At 45.2% G+C, this 25,330-nt stretch overlaps 1 protein-coding gene across 1 annotated transcript; it reads left to right on the forward strand.

Annotated features, from left to right (window-relative positions):
* Window positions 1-14,245: 14,245 nt before the first annotated feature.
* LOC139250316 (neuropeptides capa receptor-like) lies at window positions 14,246-15,061 on the forward strand. The gene has a single exon (XM_070872805.1). It carries the CDS (start codon window positions 14,246-14,248, stop codon window positions 15,059-15,061), a length of 816 nt encoding a protein of 271 aa, XP_070728906.1.
* Window positions 15,062-25,330: the final 10,269 nt, after the last annotated feature.

The raw sequence follows: 25,330 nt of genomic DNA on the forward strand, positions 1-25,330 counted from the left end.
AAATGATTTAGATGAAGGATGAGTGCAATATCTTCCAGGTTTGCAGATGACACTAAGCTGGGTGGTGATGTGAGCTGTGAGGAGAATGCTAAGTGGCTGCAGGGTGACTTGGAGATGTTTGGTGAGTGGACAAATGCATGGAAAGTGCAGTATAATGTGGATGAATGTGAGGTTATCTACATTGGTTGCAAAAACAGGGAAGGCAGAATATTATCTGAACGGTGGCAGATAAGGAAAAGGTGATGTGCAACGAGATCAGTGTGACATGCGACGTCAGTCATTGAAAGTTGGCATGCAGGTACAGCAGGCGATGAAGACGTCAAATGACATGTTGGCCCTCATAGCTGGGGGATTTCAGTATCAGAGCAGCGAGGTCTTAATGCAGTTGTACAGGGCCTTGGTGAGGCCTCACCTGAAATATTGTGTTCAGTTTTGTTTTCCTGCTCTGGGGAAGGACGTTCTTGCTATTGAGGGATTGCAGCGAATGTTCACCACACTGATTCCCGGAATGGCGGGAATAATATATGAGGAGAAACTGGATCGGCTGGGCTGTATTCACTGGAGTTTAGAAGATTGAGAGTGGAACACATAGAAACATATAAAATTCTGACGGGACTGGACAGGTTAGATGCAGGAAGAATGTTCCCGATGTTGGGGAAGTCCAGAATCAGGGGTCGCAGTCTAAGGATAAGGGGTAAGCCATTTATGGACCGAGATGGGGAGAAACTTCTGAACTGAGAGAGTTGCTAATCTCTGGAATTGTCTACTGCAGAGAAATATTGATGCCAGTTCGCTTGATATATTCAAGAAGGAGATAGATATGGCCCTGATGGCTAAAGCGATCAAGGGGTATAAAGAGAAGGCAGGAAAGGGGTACTGAGATGAATGATCAGCCATGATGTTATTGGTGGTGCAGGCTCGCATGGCCGAATGCTATAATCCTGCACCTATTTGCTATGATTCTCTGTTTCTATGTTGTGAGGCTGACAAAGATACAAGAGATATGGAGCAGCAAGACCATGGAGTGATTTGTAAACAAGGATGAGAATTTTAAATCGAGGACTTGTTTAACCGGAAGCCAATGTAGGTCAGAAAGCACAGGAGTGATGTGTGATCTTTACTTGGTGCGAGTTAGTAAACGGGCTGCTGAGTTTTGAATGACCTCAAATTTATGTGGATTTGAATGTGGGTGGCTAGCCAGGAGTGAGTTGGAGTAGTCCACTCTAGAGGTAACAAAGGCATGAATGAGAGTTTCAGCAGGAGAAGAGCTGAGACAGGGGCGGAGGCAGGCAATGTTACGGAGGTGGGATAAGGCTGTCTTAGTTGTGTTGTGGATATATGGCTGGAACCTCATTTCAGTGTCAAATATGACAACCCGGTTGTGACCAGTCTTGTTCACCCTCAGATTGATGCCAATGAAAGGGAATGAAGTCATGGGTAGGGAATGCAGATTCTGGCGGGGACCAAAGATAATGTGTTTGGTCTTCCCAATATTTAATTGGATTACATTTCTGCGCATTCAATCCTGGATATCGGACACACAATCTGACAACTTAGATACCAAGCAGGGGTCGAGAGAAGTGGCGGAGAGTTAGAACTTGGTGTCGTCAGCGTATATGTGGAAACTGACTCCATGTCTAAGGATGAAATTACCAAGGGACTGCATATAATTGAGAAAAAAATGGGATCAATACAGATCCTTTGTTGACACCAGAGGAAACGATGCGGGAGTGGGAATAGAAGCCATTGCAGGAGATTTTCTGGCAACCATTTAGAAAGAATGGAAGCAGGCGAGTATATTCCCACCTAGCTGGATGATGGTGGAGAGGCGTTGGAGGAGGATGGAGTGGTCAACTGTGTAAAAGGCGGCAGACAGGTGCAGGACGACGAAGAGGGAAAGTTTACCTTTGTCACGCTCACAAAGAATGTCATTTGTTACTTTCATGAGAGCTGCTTCGGTACTGTGGCAGGGGGGGGAAACCAGATTGAAGGGATTCAAACATTGAATTCATGGAAAGGTTGTAATGGTTTTGGGAGCCGCCAACACGTTCAAGTAATTTGGACGGTAAAGGGAGGTTGGAGATAGAACGATAGCTCGCAAACAAAGTGGGGTCAAGAGTTGATTTTTGTAGGAGAAACGTGATGACAGCAGATTTGAACGAGATAGGGACAGTACCTGAGGAGAGACCTGTTAGCAATGTCAGATAACTTCAGATCCAGAATGGGAAGATATGTGGTCAACAGATTGCTGCGAATAGGTTCTGGGAACAGGAAGTGGGGCTCATGTACAGGATGAGGTCGGGGAGATCATGGGAGTTCCGGGAGAAACTTGAGAAAGATGTAAGATCAGGGCTAGGGAAGGTGATTCGCAGAGGAAGTTGGGACTTTGGGCTAAGAGAAGGAAGGGAAAAGGCAGAGGTGGCTGAACAGATGGTCTCATTCTTGGAGAATAAGATGTCCATGAGTTTCTCATACTTCTTGTCGTAGGTGAGGGTGGAGACTGGCGAGAGGGGTTTAAGTAGATAATTAGCAGTGGAGCATAGAAGACAGGATTTATATTAGCATTCCAGAATAATTCTGGAAAAGTGAGCGTTTTTGGCCGATGAGAGCCGGTCGCGATAGTACTGATGGTGAATGGCTGGACCAGTTTTCCGCCATATCCGTTCAAGTTTGCATCCGTTGAACTTAAGGAAGAGAAGACGTGGCCCATACCAAGATGAACGGCCAGGGTGAGAAAGGGTAATTGTTTGATCGCGAATAGTGCATCAAACGTGGTCGTGTGAATGAGCAGATCCGTTGCTGCAGAAGCGCCATGGTGAATGGAGTGTGAAAGGCTGGAAATTTGGGCGTTCACACCAGCAGTTGTAAGAGAGTCAGGAGCGAGCATATTCTTAGCGGCGTACATAGAATGAAGTATGTTTGCGTGGAGGTTGGGCGGCTGGTTGAATGGGGATGTCGGTGGAGAGCAATGCAAGGAAATAGCCAGAGATGGCCTTATCTGCAATTGAAATGATGGGAGTATCAAGACCACGAGAGATGAATTGAGATGGGATCTAATAAAGAAACATTGCAACTGTGAGGATGTGTAAAGTAGCACTTAACTACGGGCATTAAATAGGTCATTGCAAGGCAAGAAGTAGGTTACTGAATCAAATCATTGTTGAACTTTGACAAATTTCGACAAACTTCCAAAGCTCCTGTTTTCTATAATCTTAACTACTGCGAATCTATTACAAATTCAGAGAACTGCTTGAATTCCTATCTTTATCTGAGTATCAGAGTTACTATGTATTTTGCTTTCATTGGTTCTGTACAAGTGCCTCTCCTGAACCGGCGAAAATCAATTTTTGAACGTCATCCACAATATTCTTGGAGTTTCCAACAATGTCCATTATAATCACAAAGAATGTGTTGGGCAAAATCTCATAACACGTTTAAAAAATCATCGGATTATGGTTGAGGCTGAAATGAGCCCGTTGTTGTTCAACCTCAGTTGCGCTGGGAAGGTGATAGTGTGTCTGCTATTTGACCGGGCAAGCACTGAGATAATAAAGGGTCTTCACTTTACTCGTGCAGTCCTTGCGGTGGGTTTCAGTTTGTTTTAAGTGCGGAGTTTTTGAGGTCACACAGGGCCTTTTCTTACACCGGGCCATCTTTGAGCTCACAGAGAGCCGTCCCTTAACCAGGCCGGTCTTTGAGGTGAGGATCGCTTCATCTTAAACCAGGCAGCTTTTGAGGTGAGGATGGCCTCCTTTTAAACCGGGCAGCCTTTGAGTTGAGGACAGCCTCCTCTTAAAGCGGGCACACTTTGAGGTGTGGATCGCCTCCTCTTAAACCTGGTAGTCTTTGAGGTGAGAATGGCCTCCTTTTAAAATGGGCAGTCTTTGAGTTGAGTATGGCCTCATCTTAAACCAGACAGCTTTTGAGGTGAGGATGGCCTCCTTTTTAACCGACAGCCTTTGAGGTGAGGATGAACCTCCTCTTAAAACGTCCATCTTTGAAGTGAGGATGGCATCTTTTAAACCCGGCAGTCTTTGAGATGCAGATGGGCCTTCTCTGTTACTGGGCAGTCTTTGAGGTGAGGATGGCCTTCTCTTTTGCCATGTATTCCTGGAAGTATTATATAACCTGCCCTTTAACCGTGCAATTATTGCAGTGCTAATGATCTTTCTCGTTACCAGGACAGTCCCTGCAGTGTTGATGGGACTTCGCTGTCGGATTGGATGTCTCCATAACCCAGTCCATTGAATGGAGTGTGGGCAGGTACAGCTGGAGCCGCGAGGTCGCTCAAAGGAGCAGCAAGAGATCCTGGAGCGACGTGACTGGGGCCCAAGAGAGGCGTTAGTTCTGGGCCCAGCAGAGGCAAGAGCCCAGGGGCAGCATGGGCAAGCCCACGCACACCAACATGTGTGCACAGTGCGTCTTTGCATCAGAGCTGGACTGCAGTCGTCTTGGCTAATCCTTGCCACTGGAACATGAACTACATCTGTCAAGTCCGAGTCGTGGCTCGTTGCAACGGTCACTACACCTTAAAACATCCACACACAGTCATCTTCGACCCTTCAACATGCAGTTCGGGGTCTGGAATATTAGGTCCTTCATTGACAGGTTGTTGAACTCATCCCGTTCTGGCTTGGATGCAATTCATCCCTGTTATGAAGGACAGCCTAAGAAGATGAAGATGGGAGTTTCTTTTAACGGGGCAGGCCTTGCAATGATGGTGGACCTTCTCTTTATCGGGGCAATCCTTGAGGTAAGTTGCCCCCTCCTTTATGTTACATATAGCATGCTGGCCAGGATAGGAAGGTTGATGCTTTCGATTTGTTGGCATTAGGCTCAATAAAGCTCGAGGTTACTCTCATGAACGCGACAAGCTTACAGAGAGCTTATCGGAGAGAATCTAAGGAAATATCATAATTAACAGATGGGACAGGGCGACGTTTTGCTTGATGGGCGTGTGGCAGAAGTAGGTGAGAGGATATTTTCAGGAATAATGACACGAAGAACGACCGGTTCCTAGAAGTTTTTTGGGGAGGTGGAATGGGCAGGGGAGAGCTCGTTAAGGAAGGAAGAATTGAAAAGAAGCCACTGGCTATCTTGTCTTTCCAGGATTGTCCTTGAGAATTGACCGTTTTTGCCACATGAGAGAAATTTCAGATACAGCTGGAAGTGGTGAGCCAGATCTGGATATAAATATCTCAAGCAGTTGTGGCTAAGATAGTATCATATTTTTGCCCTTGAGCTTGAGAGCGGCATTTTGAGTCCATACGAGGGAAATTAGTAGGGTGGAGATGGTGTGTGACAAGGATATCATCGATGTGAATGAGGGTTTGGTTGAGCAGATCGACAGCGACAGAAATATATTTTGAAATGGACAAGGTTGGGCAATTTGGAGTTCCAAGTTCCATTGTAAGTGACTTGCAAGAGTTTTGTTCTCAGGACCGGATGCTGAACTAAGTCGGGTTGGACAAGGTAATGTGAATAGTGAGGGTTTCACGCCAGTTGTCGGGCATTGGATTGTATGTGACTGATAACATGGCAGTAGAGTGTCCACAGGATATTGCAAGGTGGAAGACAACAAATGACAGTCACAGCGGCCAGACTGCAGGTTTGCTTTTGCTTATCCTTCCCCGTAGTAATTAAAGTATTATTTAGGGCTGTGAGCAGTTTCTCTGTACATCGATGTAACACTGAGTTCAATACATTTAGTTACATAAAATGTGCCAGTTTGAAGGGTGTTAACTGAAGCATTTGTTTCAGTGACTGTAATTAGTTTCAGTCTCCGTGGGTTAACTCAAGCAGTTTGTTCAATGACTGTAATTACCGCCCGTCTCCATGGGATCTAATTGGGCCAGAGAGGGATTCACTCTGCTATTAATAAGGGACTCCGTTCAGTGTGTTCTACCACATTGTCATTGAGAGCATCACTGCTGTTAATAACTGGAATCAGCGGCTCTACCCAGAGTGGAAGGATGGATGCCTTTCATGAGTTTCAGTTACGAGCGATCATCCGTGGCATAGAAAAGATATATTATCCGATCCTGGCTGCTTTCGGTGTCACTGGTAAGTCACCATGTCATGTTGTAAACCATTTCTAGCGGTGTTACAGTATTTTCACCTTGCTGTCACAATATCAAGAATCTAATTGCACCCAGAGCTTCACTCTCGCTGCGGGTCTGATAACGTTCCGTGATCGCTTGCTGTGATTTTGTCCTTTCCTTCCGTGTACTGGTCTGAGAATAATGAATGGGAAATATGACCTGCCACTCTTATCTCCATGTAATATAGTCTGATTAAGACCAGCATATTTTGTTAGTTTCTAAACGAGCGAGGTTTCTGATGCTTATCTTCATAAAGCAGCTCACTGTCTGTGTCTGCACTGAGCACATATATCCTTTCAGACTGATGAGTTCATGGGTTTAGATGACGAAATATTGGAGTAGAATAGATAGCGAATGCTGGTCCTGAGAAAAAGCTAAGATACACCGTGTGAATATTTGATACTGTCCATCCTGATCCAGCTCATTTAGCAGTCTCACTGTGTATCAGCTCCTGCTGTGTATGGGTCAGTGTTCTCTGTGGTGAGCGTCGGATTGCAGCTTCATTCGTGATACAATAAATTTGGTCTACAGCTACATTTCAATGGCTTGATTTCCAAACGCATCTTTACAATAGAATCCCCAATCCCACCGCCCCGTGCCCGTCAAACACAGCACAAGAGAATCTCTTTGAACCTCATGTGATTCTCTCCTATCTCCTGCTACCCTTCAGTGTAATTGAACATTATTGATGGTCACTGGAATAAAATGAATGGTGAGATCACTTTATTAAACAACTTCACCGAATCAGTTGAAATTCTCATAAAATCTTACCGCCAGTTAAAGAACTCCAGATTAGCGCTGGTCTAGTTGGGTTCAGATATTTAATCCATTCTCACCATTAATTACAGCAGTCCAGGTTAGCGCTGATCTAGTTGTGTTCAGATATTTAATTAGATCTCACCATCAATTATAGATCTCCATGTTAGCATAATCTATTTGGAGTCAGTAACTTCAACAAACGCCAATGTGGTAATTTATATGGATGCCATTGTAAGCAACAGCAGAAGCGTCTACAATCTCACAGCTGGAGCTAGTTTGAACTTTAGGCGATGCTGAAAAACCAGCTATTTGAATTCATCGCCTGTTGTGCACCACGGCCGACGTTGCTTTCTGTTTATACAGGTGTACAAGGACCGGACTGTTCAATATTGTTCATTTTATCCCTTTGTTCATAGTAATAAATAAACCGAGCATTTTGCCGAGAGAGAAAATCAGTTTTTGTGTGTGGATTCTTCTCACAACATAGATATCATATTATTAGGTAATTTAAAGTAAGGATTATTTGTTACTCGATTGGAGATTCTGTTATTGACAGTCATTTAAATAGTTTTCCACAAAGTGTTACATTCTGTTAATCAGATGTTTCAGATTTGGGCGAAACTTGAAGCACTGTCATGTGTTATGCCTTGTTTCATAATCTTATTGATATATTTAATAGTTGTCCCTTTCTCTCCCCGAAGACTCGCTCATTTGTAGTCCCCGGTTCGACCGAGAATTTCATTCAGCACATTGGGAACCGCACCCGAGTTAATACCAATTCTGCACAATATCCACACTCTTTTTCCTCTGGGAAAGAAAGAAGGAAGTAAGGAAAGAAAGGAATTAAAGAAAGGAAGGAAAGAATGAAGGAAAGATGGGATAAAGGCACAATGAAAGAAATAAAGACGATTTGAAGTGTAGTTACTATTATAATATAGGAAATGCAGAACCTATTTGTGCTCAGATGATCGCACAAACAATGAGATAACCACCAGATTACCTGTTTCAGTAATGTTGATTCAATGATAAATATTGGTCTGGACAATGGGAAAAACTCCCTGCTCTTCATCGAATCAGTGTCCTGGGAATATTTCCGTCCACATGAGAGAAAAGAAGGGGCTTAGTTTAAAGTCTTATTGGAAAGACAGCATGTCAAACTTGACACCACTTCCTCAGAAGCACACTAGAATGCTGCTTAGACCTACAATTCTTAGACTCAGCAACAAGCGACCAGGCATACTGAGTTCTTGAGCAAGGAGACTGAGTCGGGTACGGGGAGAATGACCCACAGAGCTATTGCTTTTCAAGATCTATCTCAAGCGTCACAGAATCATGCATCCCAGTAACTGACTCACAATCCCTCATCACTGCCTCCAGGAAGAGTCAATAAATGCTGCTCGTGCCATCGACGACCACATCCCTTTCACCAAAATAAATATCTCCTATGTATTGACAATTCTCCTAATCGCAGTATCTCTCTCCGAATTTTAATCCCTCTCCCCTGGTCACGGACATTCTCTCCCGGAAGAGACCATCTCTCCCAGTCACACACCACCTCTCCCAGCCACAGACGCTCTCTCCCGCTCACAGACCCTCTCTCTCGCTCACAGATTCTCTCTTCGAGTCACAGACCCTCTCTCCCGGTCACAGAGTCATTCTCCCGCTCACACACCTACTCTCCCAGTACCACAGACCGCCTCTCCCAGTCACATACCGTGTCTCCCAGTCAGATACTCTCTCACCCTCAAACACACTCCCTCCTGGTCAAAGATCCTTTCTCCCAATAACGGACACTCTCTCCTGGTCACAGAGCCTCTCCCGGGTCAAAGACCGTCCCTCCCAGTCACAGAAAGTCTCTCCCGGCCACAGACCCTCTCTCGCGGTCACAGGCACTCTCTCCTAGTCAAAAACCTTCTCTCCCAATCAGATTCCCTCTCTCCCTCTCACAGAGCTTCGCAACCTGTCACAGACTTTCTGTCACAGTCACACACCATATCTCCCAGTCACAGACAATCTCTCCAATTCACACACCTTCTCTCCCAGTCACAGACCGAATTTCCCGCTCTCATACCCTCTCTCCCGGTCGCAGACACTCTCTCCCAGTCTCACACCCTTTCTCCAGGTCACATACCCTTTCTGCCGCTCTCACACCCTCTCTCCCGGTTACAGACCCTCTCTCCCAATAACAGACCCCATCTCCCGCACACAGACGCTTTCTCTCCCAGTCACAGACCCTCTCTGCCTGTCACAGATTCCCTCTCCCGCTCACACACTCACTCTGCTAGTCACAGACCGGCTCTCCCAATAAGATATCGTCTCTCCCAATTAGATACTGTCTCCCCCTTTCACACCCTCTAGCCAGGTCACAGAACCTCTCTCCCGGTTACAGACTCTCACCCGCTCTCACACCCTCTCTCCCGATCTCACACCCCCTCTCCCGGTCACAGACTCTCTCTTCCAATAAAAAACCCTCTCTCTCGCTCTCACATCCTCTCTCCTGGACACATATCTCCCTCAAAATCACAGTTCCTCTCTCCCGGTCACAGACTTTCTCTCCCAGTCGTCGACCCTCTCGCCCTTTCACTGACCCTCTCTCTCGGTCACAGATTGTCTCTCCCCGTCACAGACGCTCTCTCCAGGTGACAGTCCCACTCTCTCAGTCACAGACCCTCTGTCTCGGTCACAGATACACTCTCCCGCTCACCGATTCTCTCTTGAGGTCACAGATCGACTCTCCAAGTCACAGACTCTCTGTCACGGTCACAGATACTCTCTCCCGTTCACAGACGCTCTCCACCGATTACAGACCCTCTCTATCAGTCACAGATACTTTCCGCCAGTCACATACCCTCTCTCACGGTCACAGACCCTTTCTTCCGCTCACAGACCTTGTCTCCCAATCACAGATCCTCTCTTCCGCTCACGTACAGTGTCTCCCGTTTCCAGACCCTCACTCCCGCTCACAGATACTCTCCCCCAATCACAGACCCTCTCTCCCGGTCAGAGACGCTCTGTCGCGCTCCAAGTCGCTCTCTCCCAATCACATACACACTCTCACATGCTCACAGACCCTCTCCCCCGCTCACAGACCCCCTCCCCCCCTGTCACACACCCTCTCTCCCGCTCACAGATACTCTCCCCCAGTCACAGACCCTATCTCCTGCTCTCAGACCATCTCTCCCGGTCATAGACCCTCTCTGGCGGTCACAGACACTCTCTCTCCCAGTCAGAGACCGTCTCTCCCAGTCACAGACCCTCTCTCCCGCTCACCGACCCTCTCTGCCTGTCACAGATCCTCTGTGCCTCTCACAGACTCTCACTCCCAGTCACAGACACTCTCTCCCAGTCACACTCCCTCTCTCCAAGTCATAGACTCTCTCTCCCAGTCGAAGAGCCTTTTTGCCGCTCACAGACCCTCTCCCATTCAGAAGCCCTCTCTCCCGGTCACATATTCTTTCCCCCGGTCACTGACATCTCTCCTGTCACACTCTCTCCCGGTCACAGACGTCTATCCCGGTCGCAGACTCTCACTCCCGGTCACCGACCCTCTCTGCATGTCACCGACCCTCTCTCCCAGTCACAGGTCTTCTCTGAATGTCGCAAAACCCTCCATCCTGGTCACAGACGCTTGCCCCAGTCATGGACGCTCTCTCGCAGTCCCGGGCCGTCTCCTAGTCACAGACCATGTCCTCCGCTCACAGACCCTCGCTCCCTGTTACAGGCACTCTCTCCCAGTCACAAACCCTCTCTCCCAGTCACAGACCCCCTCTCCCGGTCACAGACCCTCTCCCCCTCCCACGAACCCTCTCTCCCAGTCAGAGACTCTCTCTCCCAGCCTCAAACCCTCTCTCACGTTCACAGACGCTTTCTCCCGGTCAGAGAGCCTCTCTCCCTGTCACAGATCCTCTCTCCATGTCACAGACCCGCTGTCCATGTCATTGACCCATTCTCCCAATCACAGACCCTCTCCCCCGCTCACAAACCCTCTCTCCCAGTCATAGCCACACTCTTCCCCTCACAGAAAGTCTCTCCGGTCACAGACGTTCTCTCCCGGTCACAGACCCCCTCTCTCGGTCACGGAAAACCTCTCCCAGTCACACACCTTCTCTCCCAGTCAGATACCCTTTCTCCCGCTCACAGACCTTCTGTCCCAGTCACAGACCCAATTTCCCGCTCTCATACCCTCTCTCCCATTCACAGACAATCGTTCCCAATAACGGACCCTCTCTCCCGGTCAAGGACCCTCGCTCCCAGTCACAGAGACTACCAGCCGCTCACAGACACTCTCTCCCGGTCACAGATCCTCTCTCCCAATAACAGAACGTCTCATCCCAGTCACAGACCCTCTCACCCGCTCTTACACCCTCTCGCACGGACACAGGCCCTCTCTCCCAATAACAAAGTCTCTCTCCTGGTCACAGACCCTTTCTCCCGTTCACAGACCGTCCCTCTCAGGCACAGAAAGTCTCGCCTGGTCACAGACCTTCTCTCCCCGCCAAAGAACCACTGTCCCAGTCACACCCTCTGTCTCGGTCACAGTTCCTCTCTCCCGCTCACCGACCCTCTCTCCATGTCACAGACCCTCTTCGCAAGTCACAGACCCTTTCTCCATTTCACAGAACCTCTCGTCCGCTCACAGACACTCCCTCCCGGTCAGAGAGCCCCTCTCCCTGTCACAGATCCTCTCTCCAGTTCACAGACACTCTCCCATTCCCACATCCTCTCTCCCGGTCATGGACCCTTTTCCCCGGTCTCAGAACTCTCGCCGTAACAGACACTCACTCCCGGTCACATACGTCTATCCCGGTCATCGACCCACTCTCTCACTCAAAGAACCTCCCTCCAGATTACAGACCATCTCTCCCTGTGACAGACTGTCTCTCCCGGGCAAGAACTCTCTGTCCCAGTCACAAACCCTCTCACCTGCTCAGAGACACTCTCTCCCAGTCAGAGACCTTGTCCTCAGTCACAGATTCTCTCTCCCGGTCACAGGTCCGCTCTCCCAGTCACAGACCCCCTCTCCCGGTCACAGACCCTCTCTCCCTCCCACGGACCCTCTGTCCCAGTCACAGACACTCTCTCCCAGCCTCAAACCCTCTCTCACGTTCACAGACGCTTTCACCCGGTCAGAGAGCCTCTCTCCCTGTCACAGATCCTCTCTCCATGTCACAGACCCGCTGTCCGTGTCATAGACCCATTCTCCCAATCACAGACCCTCTCCCCCGCTCACAAACCCTCTCTCCCAGTCATAGCCACACTCTCCCCCTCACAGAAAGTCTCTCCGGTCACAGACCCTCTCTCCCGGTCACAGATCCTCTCTCTCGGTCACAGACGCGCTCTCCCAATCACACACCTTTTCTCCCAGTCAGATACCCTCTCTCCCGCTCACAGACCTTCTCTCCCAGTCACAGACCCAATTTCCCGCTCGCATATCCTCTCTCCCATTCTCAGACACTCACTCCCAATAACGGACCCTCTCTCCCGGTCACGGACCCAAGCTCTCAGTCACAGAGACCCCCAGCCGCTCACAGACACTCTCTCCCGGTCACGTACCCTCTCTCCCAATAACAGACCTTCTCTCCCAGTCACAGACCATCTCACGCGTTCTCACAACCTCTTCCCGTTCGCAGACCCTCCCTCCCAATAACAGACCCCCTCACTCGGTCACAGACTCACTCTCCTGTTCACAGGCGGTCCCTCTCAGTCAAAGAAAGTCTCCCCTGGTCACAGACCCTTTCTCCCGGTCACAGACCGTCCCTTCAAGACATAGAGCCTCGCTCCCGGTCATAGACTCTCTCTCCCAGTAGCCCCTATCTTTCGGTCACAGAACCACTCTCCCGCTCACAGACCATCTCGTCCCGTCACAGACCCACTCTCCCAGTCACAGACCCTCTGTCCCGGTAACAGACCCTCTCTCCCGCTCACATATACTCTCTCCCGCTCACACACCCTCTCTCCCGGTCACAGACCATCTCTCCCGCTCAAAGAGTCTCCCTTACGGTCACAGACACTCGCGCCAGCTCTCAGACCCTCTCTCTTGGCCACAGACCATCTCTTCCAATCACAGACCCTTCTCCCGGTCACAGACCGGCTTCCCCCGCTCCCAGACCCTCTCTTCCGCTCTCAGACACACTCTCTCGGTTACAGACCTTCTCTCCCAAACACAGACACTCTCACCCGCTCACAAACCCTCTCTCCCGCTCTCAGACCCTCTCTCCCGGTCTTAGAACATCTCTCGCGGTCATAGAGCCTCTCTCCCGGTCACAATGAATCTCTCCCAGTCACAGACCCTCTATCCCGTTCACACACCGTCTCTCCCGGTCGCAGACCTTCTGTCCCGGTCATACACCGTCTCTCCCAGTTACAGACACTCTCTCCCGGTCACAGACCCAAACTCACGGTCACCGACATACTCTCCATCTAACAGACCCTCTCTGCATGTCACAGATGATTTCTCCCGCTCACAGACACTCTCTCCCAGTCACAGATCCTCTATCCATGTCACAGAGCCTTTCTCCCGCTCACAGACCCTCTCTCTCGGTCACAAATCTACTCTCCCAGTTACAGATCCTCTCTCCATGTCAAAGACTCTCTGTCCCGGTCACAGACCCTTTCCCCCGGTCACAGACGCACTCTCTGTCACAGACCCTCTCTCCCATTCACAAAATTTCTCTCCCAGTCACAGATCCGCTCGCACAATCACATAACCTTCGCCCCAGTCACAGATCCTCTCTCCCGATCACCAACCCTCTCTCCCGATAACAAACATTCTCTCTCCGTCACAGACCCTTTATTCCGGTTACAGATCCTCTTCCACGATCACAGACCCCCTCTCTCCCAAAGACCCTCGCTTGCACTCACAGACCGTCCATCCCGTTCACAGATCCTCTCTCCCGGCTACAGACCCTCTCTCCTAGTCAAAGACCCCTTGTTCCGGTTGCAGATCCTCTATCAATGTCACATACCCTCTCTCACGTTCACAGTCACGGACCACCTCATCGGGTCACAGACGCTATCTCCCGGTCACAGACCCTCGCATCCGATCACATCGAGCATTTGATGATCTATTTTGCGCCGCCGATTACTCTTGTATTATACCATCCAGTTCCAGGATTCAGTTCACAATTTATTAATGATCTGCCAGTTATATAGCATAATTATAAAGCTTGGCTGCAGATCCCGTTACTTTGAAATGTTATTAATGGAAGCAGTAACAAGTTTGGATATTTCACCATTAACTACATCGAACTTCTTATTGTGCTTTCATCCTGCCGTGCTAATGTGTCGCTTTATTTCTCTTCATCAAAGTTAACGCAGTGACGATTGTGATCTTGTCTCGGGGAAAGTGCGGTCTCTCCAAATGTGTCACTCGATATTTGGTGGCCATGGCAGCGGCGGATCTCCTGGTCATTATCACTGACCTGATACTCAGGCAGATTCCAATTATTCATCGTATGTACATTGTGCTGACCATCCCCGTGTGTAATATCCACGCCGTCCTGCTTTATGCAGCCACAGATTGTTCTGTCTGGTTTACCGTCACTTTCTCCTTTGATCGATTTGTGGCCATTTGCTGCCAGACGCTGAAAACCAAATATTGCACCGAGAGAATGGCAGCTGTGGTTCTGGGAACAGTGACTGTGCTGAGTGGTTTAAAGAACATCCCCTGGTATTTTATGTTTACATCTCAGTACACACTTTTAGGAAGCAGTTGGTTTTGTTATGTCACTATCCATGTTGCACTTTCACGGGTGTGGGGAACAATCGAGTTCCTTCAATATATTATAACCCCAGGTATCCCATTTATTCTCGTTCTGCTGATCAATGCTGTCACCGTCAGATACATTTTAGTGGCCAGTAGAGCCCGCCAAAGACTCCGAGGTCCCAGAAGTGCAGAGAGTCCTCGAGACCCAGAGATGAACGGCAGAAGGAAATCCATCATTTTACTTTTGATGATCTCATCCAATTTCATACTGTTATGGGCGGTGTTCATGCTGTGCTCCATACTGCGTCGGGCCTGCAGTTTCAATTGTCTACCTGTACGCATTCCTTTCTATGTTTGGGAAATGGGATTCATGCTTCAGCTCCTGAGTTGCTGCACGAACACTTGTATTTATGCTGTGACCCAGACTAAGTTCAGAGAGCAGCTGAAGAATGCGGTGAAATATGCCTTCGCTTTAATTATTAAATATATTAAATGATGAGAAGAACTGAATAATTTCCAGCAGTAAAACTCAATTTTGTTGCATGATTCACTCTTCGCATTCTTCCAATGGTCTGTGATACCAACAATAGTGTCCCTTTTACTCTCTCCCCTTTCTCTCTCTCTCTCTCTTTCTCTCTACGTCAGTTTTTCCCGTTCACTCTCTCCTGCTCTTGCTCTCTCTCGGCCTCTCACTCTCTGACTCCTTCCCGAATGAAACGCATTCTGTTCTTTTTTGCGCAAGCAATTAAACTAACAATCCAGCCTATTGAATATAAGAACATAAGAAGATAAGAAATAGGAGAAGGAATAAGTAATCTGGCACTTCGAGCCTGCTCCACCTTTCAATAACATCATGGCTGATCTGATCTTGGCCTCAACTCCAATTCCTTGCTTTCTCCACGTAACACGTTACTCCCTTATCCTTCAAAAATCTACCTATTTCCACCGTAAATGTATTTAATGACCCAGGCTCCAGAGCTCTCTGGGGCAGAGAGGGCCTGTGGCTGAAAGATTCAAGACCCTCTGACAGAAAAAAAATCTTCATTTCCATTTTAAATGGGCGACACCGCATCCTGAGACCATGTCCCCGAGTTCTAGATGCCCCCATGAGAGGAAACATACTCTCAGCTTCTACCCTCTCAAGCCCCCTCAGAATCTTATACGTTTCAATGAGATTACCTCTCATTCTTCTAAACTCCAGAGTGTATAGGCCCACCTGCTGAAACTCTCTTCATCTGACAGCCCCTCACATTTTATACACCATCCCCTTGCAATAAAGGCCATCATTCCATTTGATTTTCTAACTACTTGAAAGGAATCATAGATTTCTCAGTACCAGAGCGGTCTGTAATCTATTCTCCATTTAAATCATAATTTGCTTTTCTATTTTTCCTAACAATTGGAGAAGGTTGCATTTTCCCACAGTATACCCCATCAACCAAATATTTACCCACTCACATTTCTATATCCCATTGCAGATTATTTGCGTCCTCCTTACAACTTCCTTTCCCACCTATCTTTGTATCATCAGAAAATGTGCAACATTAAACTCGGTCCCTTCATCCAAGACAATAATATAGATTAGAAATAGTTTGTGGACCGAGGGCCGGTTCCTGCTGCAGCACACTAGTCATTGTTTGCCAACGTGAAAATGACACATTTATGCAAATATCTGTCTTAGTGTAATTAGCCAATCCGCTAACCAAACTAATAGATTACCCGCAACCCCGCGAGTTCAAATCTTGGCACCTTATTAAATGCTTTCTTGAAATCCGAATACAGGTCATCTTTAGCTCCCCTTGATCCACCCTGCTCATCACATCCTCAATGAACTCCAGCAACTTTGTCAAACATGGTTTTCATTTAATAAAACCATGCTGACTCTGCTTGACTGCATGATGTTTTTCTAAATGTCCTGCTAAGACTCCTTAATAAAGGACTCCAGCATTTTCCAAGAGCAGATATTTGGCTAACTGGTCTATAAGTTCCTGCTTTCTCTATCCCTCTTTTCTTAAATTGATGTGTTACATTTGCAGTTTTCCAATTTGCCTTGACCTCTCTCGAATAAAGAGAATGTTGGTATGTTACAATCAATGCATCCACTATCGGTCTCGCCACTTATTTTAAGACCCTACGATGCAGGCCAGTGAACTTATCTGCATTTAGTCCCATTAGCTTACCGAGTACATTTTCTCTATTCATAGCTATTTTTAAAGATCCCTTCCACAATATCTCGTTGATTATTAATTTTTGGAATGTGCTTAATGTCTGCTAACATGAAGACTGATGCAAAATAATTGTTCATATTCTCTGCCATTTCCTTGTTTCACATTATTAATTCCCCAGACTCATTCGCTGCGTGACCAACATGTACTTTCGCTACTCTCTTCCTGTTTATATGCCTGTAGAAGCTGTTGCTCTGGCATGTTTTAAGATATTAATGATTGAAATGACGGGTGTAATTCGGTCGGTAAATATAATCTCTCAAGCTGAAGGATTTGAGTTTAAAGGTTGTGATGGGAGCTCAGACCATGTGCTCTTTCCATTTATCATTCCACGACGGAATGTTTAACAGAACGATTGGTTAAAATGTGCAATACACTGCCAGATAGGGTGGTGGATTCAATAATAGCCTTAAAAAGGTAACTGCATAAATACTTGAAGTAGATAAATATGCAGGTTTATGTGGAAAGCTCTGGGGAGTGTGACAAACTGGGTTGCTCTCTGAACTATCCAGCACAAACTTCGGTGCTGTCCTATTCCACGATTTATTACAGTACGTAGATTATCCGACGCTGAGTCACACACGGGTTCTCCAGTAGCATAATCAAGTGAATAATAACCTTTTATAAAGCATTATTATAAATTAAAATGTACTTACAGTTCAGAAGCAACTCGAACAGGTAATTGCCACGTGTCAGATCAACACGATCCATCCTACTCCTACCCTTCAACATCTAAACCCATCAAAATGTCTTTCCATTTTTTTCGTCATATGCTTATCTTCCAGTTAAAAGCTATTTGCATCAAGCACGATTTGTGGTATCGAAATCCACTTTTTAGCACTTCACTTGCTGCATAAGATTCTTCACACATCAAAGGGGAAATGGCACTAATCAGACTGGAAACTCGAACTCTGGTTTGGTGAAACAAATAATCCCCAATCTCAACTGGGCTGGGACGAATATCCTTGTGGGGTCTTTCGTCGTGATATTGGCAGGATTTAAAATAGTTTGGTGCGGGATGGGAACCTGAGCATAGATTCTTAAGGGAGAGTAGCAACGTTGCAAATGGAAGGCAGTAAATTAGCAAGTGAGTTTGGACAGCAGAGTAAACAAAAGCTGGAGAATAGCTAACAAATATTTGGAAGTGCTTAATAATATATACTTCAATGCAAGGAGTCTGGTGAGTAATGCAAATGACCATAGGGCAGAGATAGACAGCTGGAAGTTTAACATTATGTTATTATATCATTGCTATTACTGAAACCTAGGTGAAAGAAAGGAAGGAATGACAGGGCAACGTTAATGGTTACAAGGTTTACAGATTAGATAGAGAGTGGCGAAAAAAGGAAGGGTCACAATCCTGGATAAATATCAATACCAGATGTGAGGAAGGCATCTGTGTTGGAACGATCGTTAAATGAGGTCGTATATACTGAGCTGAAGAATAAATAATGGACAATCACATTGCTGGGAGTGTACAGTAGAACCCCAACTATTCACATGAAGATGGGGGGAAATACTTAGGCAAATTTTGCGAGGTTAAAAACAATAGGTGATTAACAGCAGGGTTTTTTTTTGGTATCCTAATATTAACTTGGACAGCATAAGAGTAGAAGGTATAGAGGGCGTCTAATTCTTAAAATGCACTCAGGAGAAATTTTTAACCAGTAAGTACCTAACTCAATAAAATAACCTGCAGTGGTAAAACTCGGTTTAGGGAACGAAACTGGGCAGGTAGAAGGGTTATCAGTGGGAGAGCATTGTGTTGTAGTGACCATAATTCAGTTAGATTTAGAATAGTTAACGGACAGAAAAAGTTAGACCAGGAGTAAAAGTTCTCAACTGCGGAAAGGCCAATTTTACTGAGCTGAGACATGATTTAGCAAAAATCTACCGGAAACAGCTGCTTGAATGTAAATTAGTGTCAGAGTATTGTAAATAAAATGAAGCTCAGTATCTTAATCAAAATGTCCGATCAGTCGCTTAAACAAAATGGTGGCCAATATCTTAAACACAATGAGGTTCAGTATCTTCAAAAAAATGACGGATCAGTATCTTAAATACAGTGAGACTTAATATATTATACAAAATTATGGATCTGTATTTTAAACAAAATGAGTCTCAATATCTAAAACAAAAAAAGTCTCAATATCTTAAACAAAATGTGTTTCAGTATCTTAAACAAAATGGTGGCCTGCATTTAAAAAATCATGCAAGGTTGGTCTTTTCTGCAAGGGAGGTGGATTATTAAAGTAGGAAAGTCCTGCTACAATTGTACAGGGCGTTGGTGAGAATAAACCTTAGTACTGCGTACAGTTTTGGTCTCCTTATATAAGGAGAGATATATTTGAATTGGACGCAGTTCAGAGGAAGTTCACGAGGTTGATTACTGAGATGAAAGTGTTGTCTTATGAAGAAATGTTGATCAGAATGGGCCTGTACTAATTGAAGTATGAAAGAATGAGAGGTGGTGTTATTGAAACGTATAAGATTCTGAGGCGGCTTGACAGGGTAGAATCAGAGCGGATATCTTCCCTCGTGATAGACGAATGAACAAGATCAGAACATATGGAGTCAGGGGACAAGTAGCAGAATGGCATACTAGCTGGCTTCAAGCATTCAAATTTGAATCTTGGCTTATGGAAAAATGGATAAATAGTGAAATGCGGATCATATCTCGTTTCTACTGATGGAAAGGTTTTCTTTTGATGCTTCCAGTGTAAATGTTCATTCTTAAAAAAAATGCGTGACAGCTTCTTTCAGAGTGGATGTAGCTCCTCCTTCTTTGTCAAGTGACACTGGTTAGTTTAAGTCATTGGTCTGCATTAAATGGAGGTTAATTAATCTGTAAAACCAAAATTTTTTTATGGCCGCGCTGAAAGTCTGGTTGGTTGAAACTTTGTCAAAGCATTTAGATCTGGACATGAGGCAATCACATCAACAATTGGGATTTTAAAAATTTCTGGCCAATTTCAATATGTGACTCGGGGGGAGCGGGGAGAGGAATGATATTATTGTGTGTTGAGTTGCCTTAATTAATATTTGTAGTAATGATACTCACGATGTCTAATGTTTTACTTGCTGAATTGAATTGGTCAGGTTCTTTGCAAATTTAAAAGCGTAGAGACTTTGTACAAGCAAAAGTTTTTTTAAAGTTGAAATGCTGCGAGACGTGTGGCTGAAACTTACTCTGATTGATGATGTCTGTACTTGGCAGCATTGGAAATGCAAAAAAAGGAAGATAACTTTTTCACAAGCAGCTGTGAACTCTGTTTTAATTCAGTACGGAACAGCTTTTGAATTGCTGAATGCAATTATAGAGATATTGGACGTTATTAAATGAAAGTTTCTTAATATTAAGTAAATATATTCCCGACGAGCCAGACGGATTTTTATGAGTTGATAAATTAACCCCTTGTGCTCGTAAGCATTGTCACAAATGATTCGCTGCTTATTTTATTTGATGTAGGTGACCATCGGGAAGAAGGTGTGGAACTTGCGATGTTCACCTGTTATTTCCGTGTGGAAAGCTGGCAACCAATTTGGAAGCTATAAGAAAAGACGGTGAGGATTATTATTTACATAACAGAAAAGCATTCTCAGAGTGAATCAACTAGGAGGCGATCAGGAAATCAGACGAACTAGCGAGGATGGGGCAGAGAAACAGGGATCCCATGGGGTTTGTACCAATCAGGAATGGTTGCCGCCACGATCCTGGTAGATATTGTAATTGTGCTTCACCCAGTTTCTAAAACGGAACAGTTGAAGGATTTAGTGTTAAAAACTGTCCATAAGGAGAAAAAAGCAAGGCAGTCTCTAGAATGACTGTACAGCTCCAGAGATGTAGAGGTCAGGGAAGGCATTCAGTTCAAAGGAGTTAGTGAATTGTGACTGAGGGAGTTCGGGAGGGCACAACACAGAAACTGATTACACTGGCCCCGAGTAAACCTCAGGAGCGGGAGGTGGGACGCCAGGTAATAAGAACATAAAAACATAAGAAATAGGAGCAGGTGTAGGCCATACGGCCCCTCGAGCCTGCTTCGCCATTTTATACGATCGTGGCTGATTCAATCGTGGACTCAGGTCCACTTCTCTGCCCGCTCCCCATAACCCCTTATTGCCTTATCGGTTAAGAAACTGTCTATCTCTGTGTAAAAGTAATTCAATATCCCAGGTTCCACAGCTCTCTGAGTCAGCAAATTCTACAGATTTGCAACCGTCTGAGAAAATAAATTTCTCTTCATCTCAGTTTAAAATGGACAACGCCTTATTATAAATTTACACACCCTAGTTCTATCAGCCCATCAGTGGAAATATTGTCTCTGCATACACCTTGTCAAGCACTCTCATAATTTTATACGTTTCGATAAGATCACCTCTCAATCTTCTGAATCCTGATGAGTCGATGCCCAATCTACTCAACCTTTCATGATAGGTTTCCCCTCATCTCCAGAATCAACGTAGTGTACCTTCGCTGAACTGCCTCCAAAGCAAGTATATCCATTCGTAAATATGTAAACCAAAACTGCACGCAGTATTATAGGTGTGGCCTCACCAATAACCTGTATTACTGTAGCAAGAGTTCCCTGCTTTTTACCCCATCCCCTTTGCAATAAAGGACAATATTCCATTGGTCTTCCTGATCACTTGCTGTACCTGCATAATAATGTCTTGTGTTTCATGCACAAGTATCCCCAAGTCCCACTGTGCTGCAGCACTTTGCAATCATTCTTCATTTAAATAATAAATTGCTCTTTGATTTTTTTCTGCCAAAGTGCATAACCTCACACTTTCCAACATTGTACTCCATCTGCCAAATGTTTGTCCACTCACATCGCCTGTTAATGTCCTTTTGCAGATTTTGTGTTTCCTCCTCACACATTGCTTTTCTTCCCACAGAAAAAAACTACGCAAGGTGGGAGTATTTGAAACCCAGTACAAGAGACTGAATAATATCCTTGATGAAGCAAGTCGCACAGTATAAGCAGGCCGTTTACAAATGAGAATGAAACCCGATGAAGCTTTTTCAGCGAACCAGCAGGTCACTGAGATGACACAAAATGATTATGAACGTGGTGATCCGGATTCGTCCATTTCAGTTGGATGAGGATGAATGGGTGCCCGATGTAATAGCCTCTCCTAATCAGGCACAGTATGTTCCAAATGGAAGTGGATAGTACACGGAAGCAGTCAGAATTTTCCCGGCTCCAGATTCAGAAACACGTCCTATGCAAAGACAAGACCCACAGTGCCAACTAATCACTTGTCATAGTAAAATACATATCGTGAATGGTAGAAGTAGGGGCGTCCGCAGGTATAGGACCAGGCTACATTTCCAGTGATGTCGTAAGTATACCAGTCTAACCGTCCATTATATCAAAGGAATGTGTAATGAGGTAAGATTAATAAATTACTTCTTGGTATAAGATCCTCTAGAAATGAGTGTCCATAACATAGTTGAATTTACAATTCAGTTGGAGGCTGAGAAATTTGGTTCTCAAAACAATGTCCTAAGCTTAAATAAAGGAGACTACAAAGGTATGAGGGCAAAGTTGGCTAAAGTGGACTGGGAAAATAGATTAAAGTATGGGATGATTGATTAGCAGTGGCAGACATTTAAGCAGATATTTCCTAACTCTCAACATACATATATGCCAATGAGAAGGAAAGACTGTAAGAGAAGGGATAACCATACGTCGCTAAATAAGGAAATAAAGGATGGTATCAAATTGAAAACAAGACCAGTGGGAGGACAGCGGTTGGGACATTTTAAAAGCTGGCAAAGAACGATTTAAAAAATGATACAGAGAGGGAAGATGAATTTGAAAGCATACTAACGTGAAAGATAAAAAAGACAGTTGCATAAAAAGGAAACGAGTGCCTGAAGTAAATTTGATGCGATGGGACTTCAGAATTAATAATGGAGAAGTGGGAAATAGCAGAGAAGTTGAACACATATTTTGCATCAGTCTTTGCGTTAGGAGACTGTAAAAACATCCCGACTGTCGATAATCAAGGGGCTATGAGGAGGGAGGAGCTTAATACAATCAGTATCACTAAAGAAGTAGCACTTGTCAAAATAATACGACCACAGGCGGACAAGCACTCTGGACCTGATTGCTTACATCCTCGGGTCTGAAAAAGTGGCAGTGGAGATAGTGGATGCATTGGATGTGATCTACCAATAATCCCTGGATTCTGGGGCGGTCCCAGGGGATTGGAAAACCGCAAATATAACGCGCCTATTAAAAAAAAATGAGGCAGACAAAAACGACGAAACTATAGACCAGTTAGCCTAACATCTGTCTTTGGGAAAATGCTGGAGTCCATTATTAAGGATGCAGTAGCGGGACATTTGGAAAAGCATAATTCAATCAAGCAGAGTCAGCATGGTTTTATGAAAGGGAAGGGAAATCAAATTTGACAAATTTTACGGCGGTCTTTGAGGAGGTCATGAGCAGGGTGGATAAGGAGGAAATAGTGGGTGTATTTTATTTAGATTTCCAGAATGCATTCGATAAGCTGCCACATAAAAGGTTATGGCACAAGGTAGAAGTTCACAAGTTGGGGGCAATATATCAGTAAGGATAGAGAATTTTCTAACTAACAGAAAACAGAGAATCGGGACAATTAGATAATTTTCTGGTTGGCAAACAGTAACTAGTAGAATGCTGCAGGGGTCAATACTGGGCCTCCGCTCTTTACAATCTATATTAAAGAATTAGATGACGGAAGTGACTGTAATGTTGCCGTTTGCTAATGATACAAAGATTGGTGGGAATGCAAATTTTGAGGAGGACATAACACATCTGTAAAAGGTATGTAAACAGGATCAGTGTGGGCAAAAATTTGGCAGACGGAATATAATGTGGGAAAATGTGAGGTTATCCACTTTGGCAGAAAAAATAGAAAACCAAATTATAGTTTAAATAGAGAAATATTGCAAAGTCCTGCAGTACAAACGGACCTGAGGCTCCTTATGCATGAAACACAAAAGGTGAGTATGCAAGTACAGCAATTAACCAGGAAGGCAGATGGAATGTTGGACTTTATTTCAAGGTGGGCTAGAGTATAAAAGCAGAAACGTCCTGCTTCAACCTTACAAGGTATTGGTGAGACCACACCTGGAGTACTGCGTACAGTTTTGGTCTCCATATTTAAGGAAGGATATAATGCATTGGAGATGGTTCAGAAAAGGCTCTCTAGGTTTGTTCCAGCGATGAGGGAGTTGACTTATGAGGAAAGGTTGAGTAGGTTGGGCTTATACTCATTGGACTTGAGTAGAATGAGAGGTGATCTATCGAAACATATAAGATAATGAAAGGAACTGGACAAGATGGAGGCCGAGAGGATATTTCGACTCATAGGGAAAACTAAAACTAGGGAACATAGAATCAGAATAAGTAGCCATGTATTTAAAACTGAGACGTGGAGGAATTTCGTCTCTCAGATTGTTGTAAATCTATGGAATCCTCTGCCCCCAGATCTGTGGAGGGTGGGTCATTGAATATATTCAAGTCGGAGATTGACAGATTTTTGAGCAATGAGAGAAAAAAGGAGTATGTGTAGCTGGCAGTGAAGTGGAGCTGGGCCCATGACCGGATCAGTCATGATCTCATGAAATGGAGAAGCATACTCGAGAGATAGGTAACCTACACCTGCCCCTATTTCTTGTGTTCCTACGTTCCTACTCCTCTCACCACTACCTCTGGCGTCCCCGAAGCAGCTAGCCTCGCTCCCAACCCCCTATTTATCAATTACTTGCTGCCCTCGGTGACATCATCCGAAAAAACAATGTTACATTCCATCTGTAAGCTTGCTTCACTAAACACATATGTTGTCCTTATGAAAGAGGAGAATTGGCTCTAGCAGGTGGAAATTAGTTGTGCAATGATCTTGGAATGATCTTCAGAAACATGAGATTAACGTCCAAAATAAGGGAATTATCTCCAGGAAAAGTGTAATTACGAAATGCAGAAACAGGGGAGTTAGCTCCAAAAACAATGGAATTAGGAACTGCAGAAACAGGTGAATTAGCGGTAGAAACAGAGGTATTTGAAGCTGCAGAAACGGTGGAATTACGAGCTCCAGGAACAGGGAAAATGGTTCCCAAAAAATTCATCTCGCTCCAGAATTTGGGAATCGAGATATCCAGAAACGGTGGAATTATCTTCAAATAAAGGGGAACTAGGAGCTCCAAAAACAGGGAAATTGGGAGCTCAAGGAACTGGGGAATTAGGAGCTACATGAAAAAAGAGGTATTAGCTCCATAAACAGTTTATTTACCTGCATAGAAAGTGGATTTCTCCATAACACTGTTAGCTCCATAAACAGTCCAGAAACAAGGGAATTATGACGTTCAGAAACTTGGGAATTGGCAGCTCCAGTAAAAGGAGAATTAGCACCAGAAACTGGTGAATTCGCGACATGAACACGGGCCTAGAATCTCTTTAAATTTTGGGAATTAGCTCCAGAAAGAGGTAAATTTACACCAGAAACAGTGTATATAGCTCCAGAAACAGGAATTAGATCCAGAAACT

This window comes from Pristiophorus japonicus, unplaced genomic scaffold (assembly GCF_044704955.1).
Source record: "Pristiophorus japonicus isolate sPriJap1 unplaced genomic scaffold, sPriJap1.hap1 HAP1_SCAFFOLD_37, whole genome shotgun sequence".
Taxonomy (NCBI): domain Eukaryota; kingdom Metazoa; phylum Chordata; class Chondrichthyes; family Pristiophoridae; genus Pristiophorus; species Pristiophorus japonicus.

Coding starts and splice junctions, on each gene's coding strand:
- LOC139250316 (XM_070872805.1), top strand. CDS start 14,246: ATGGCAGCGGCGGATCTCCTGGTCATTATCACTGACCTGATACTCAGG.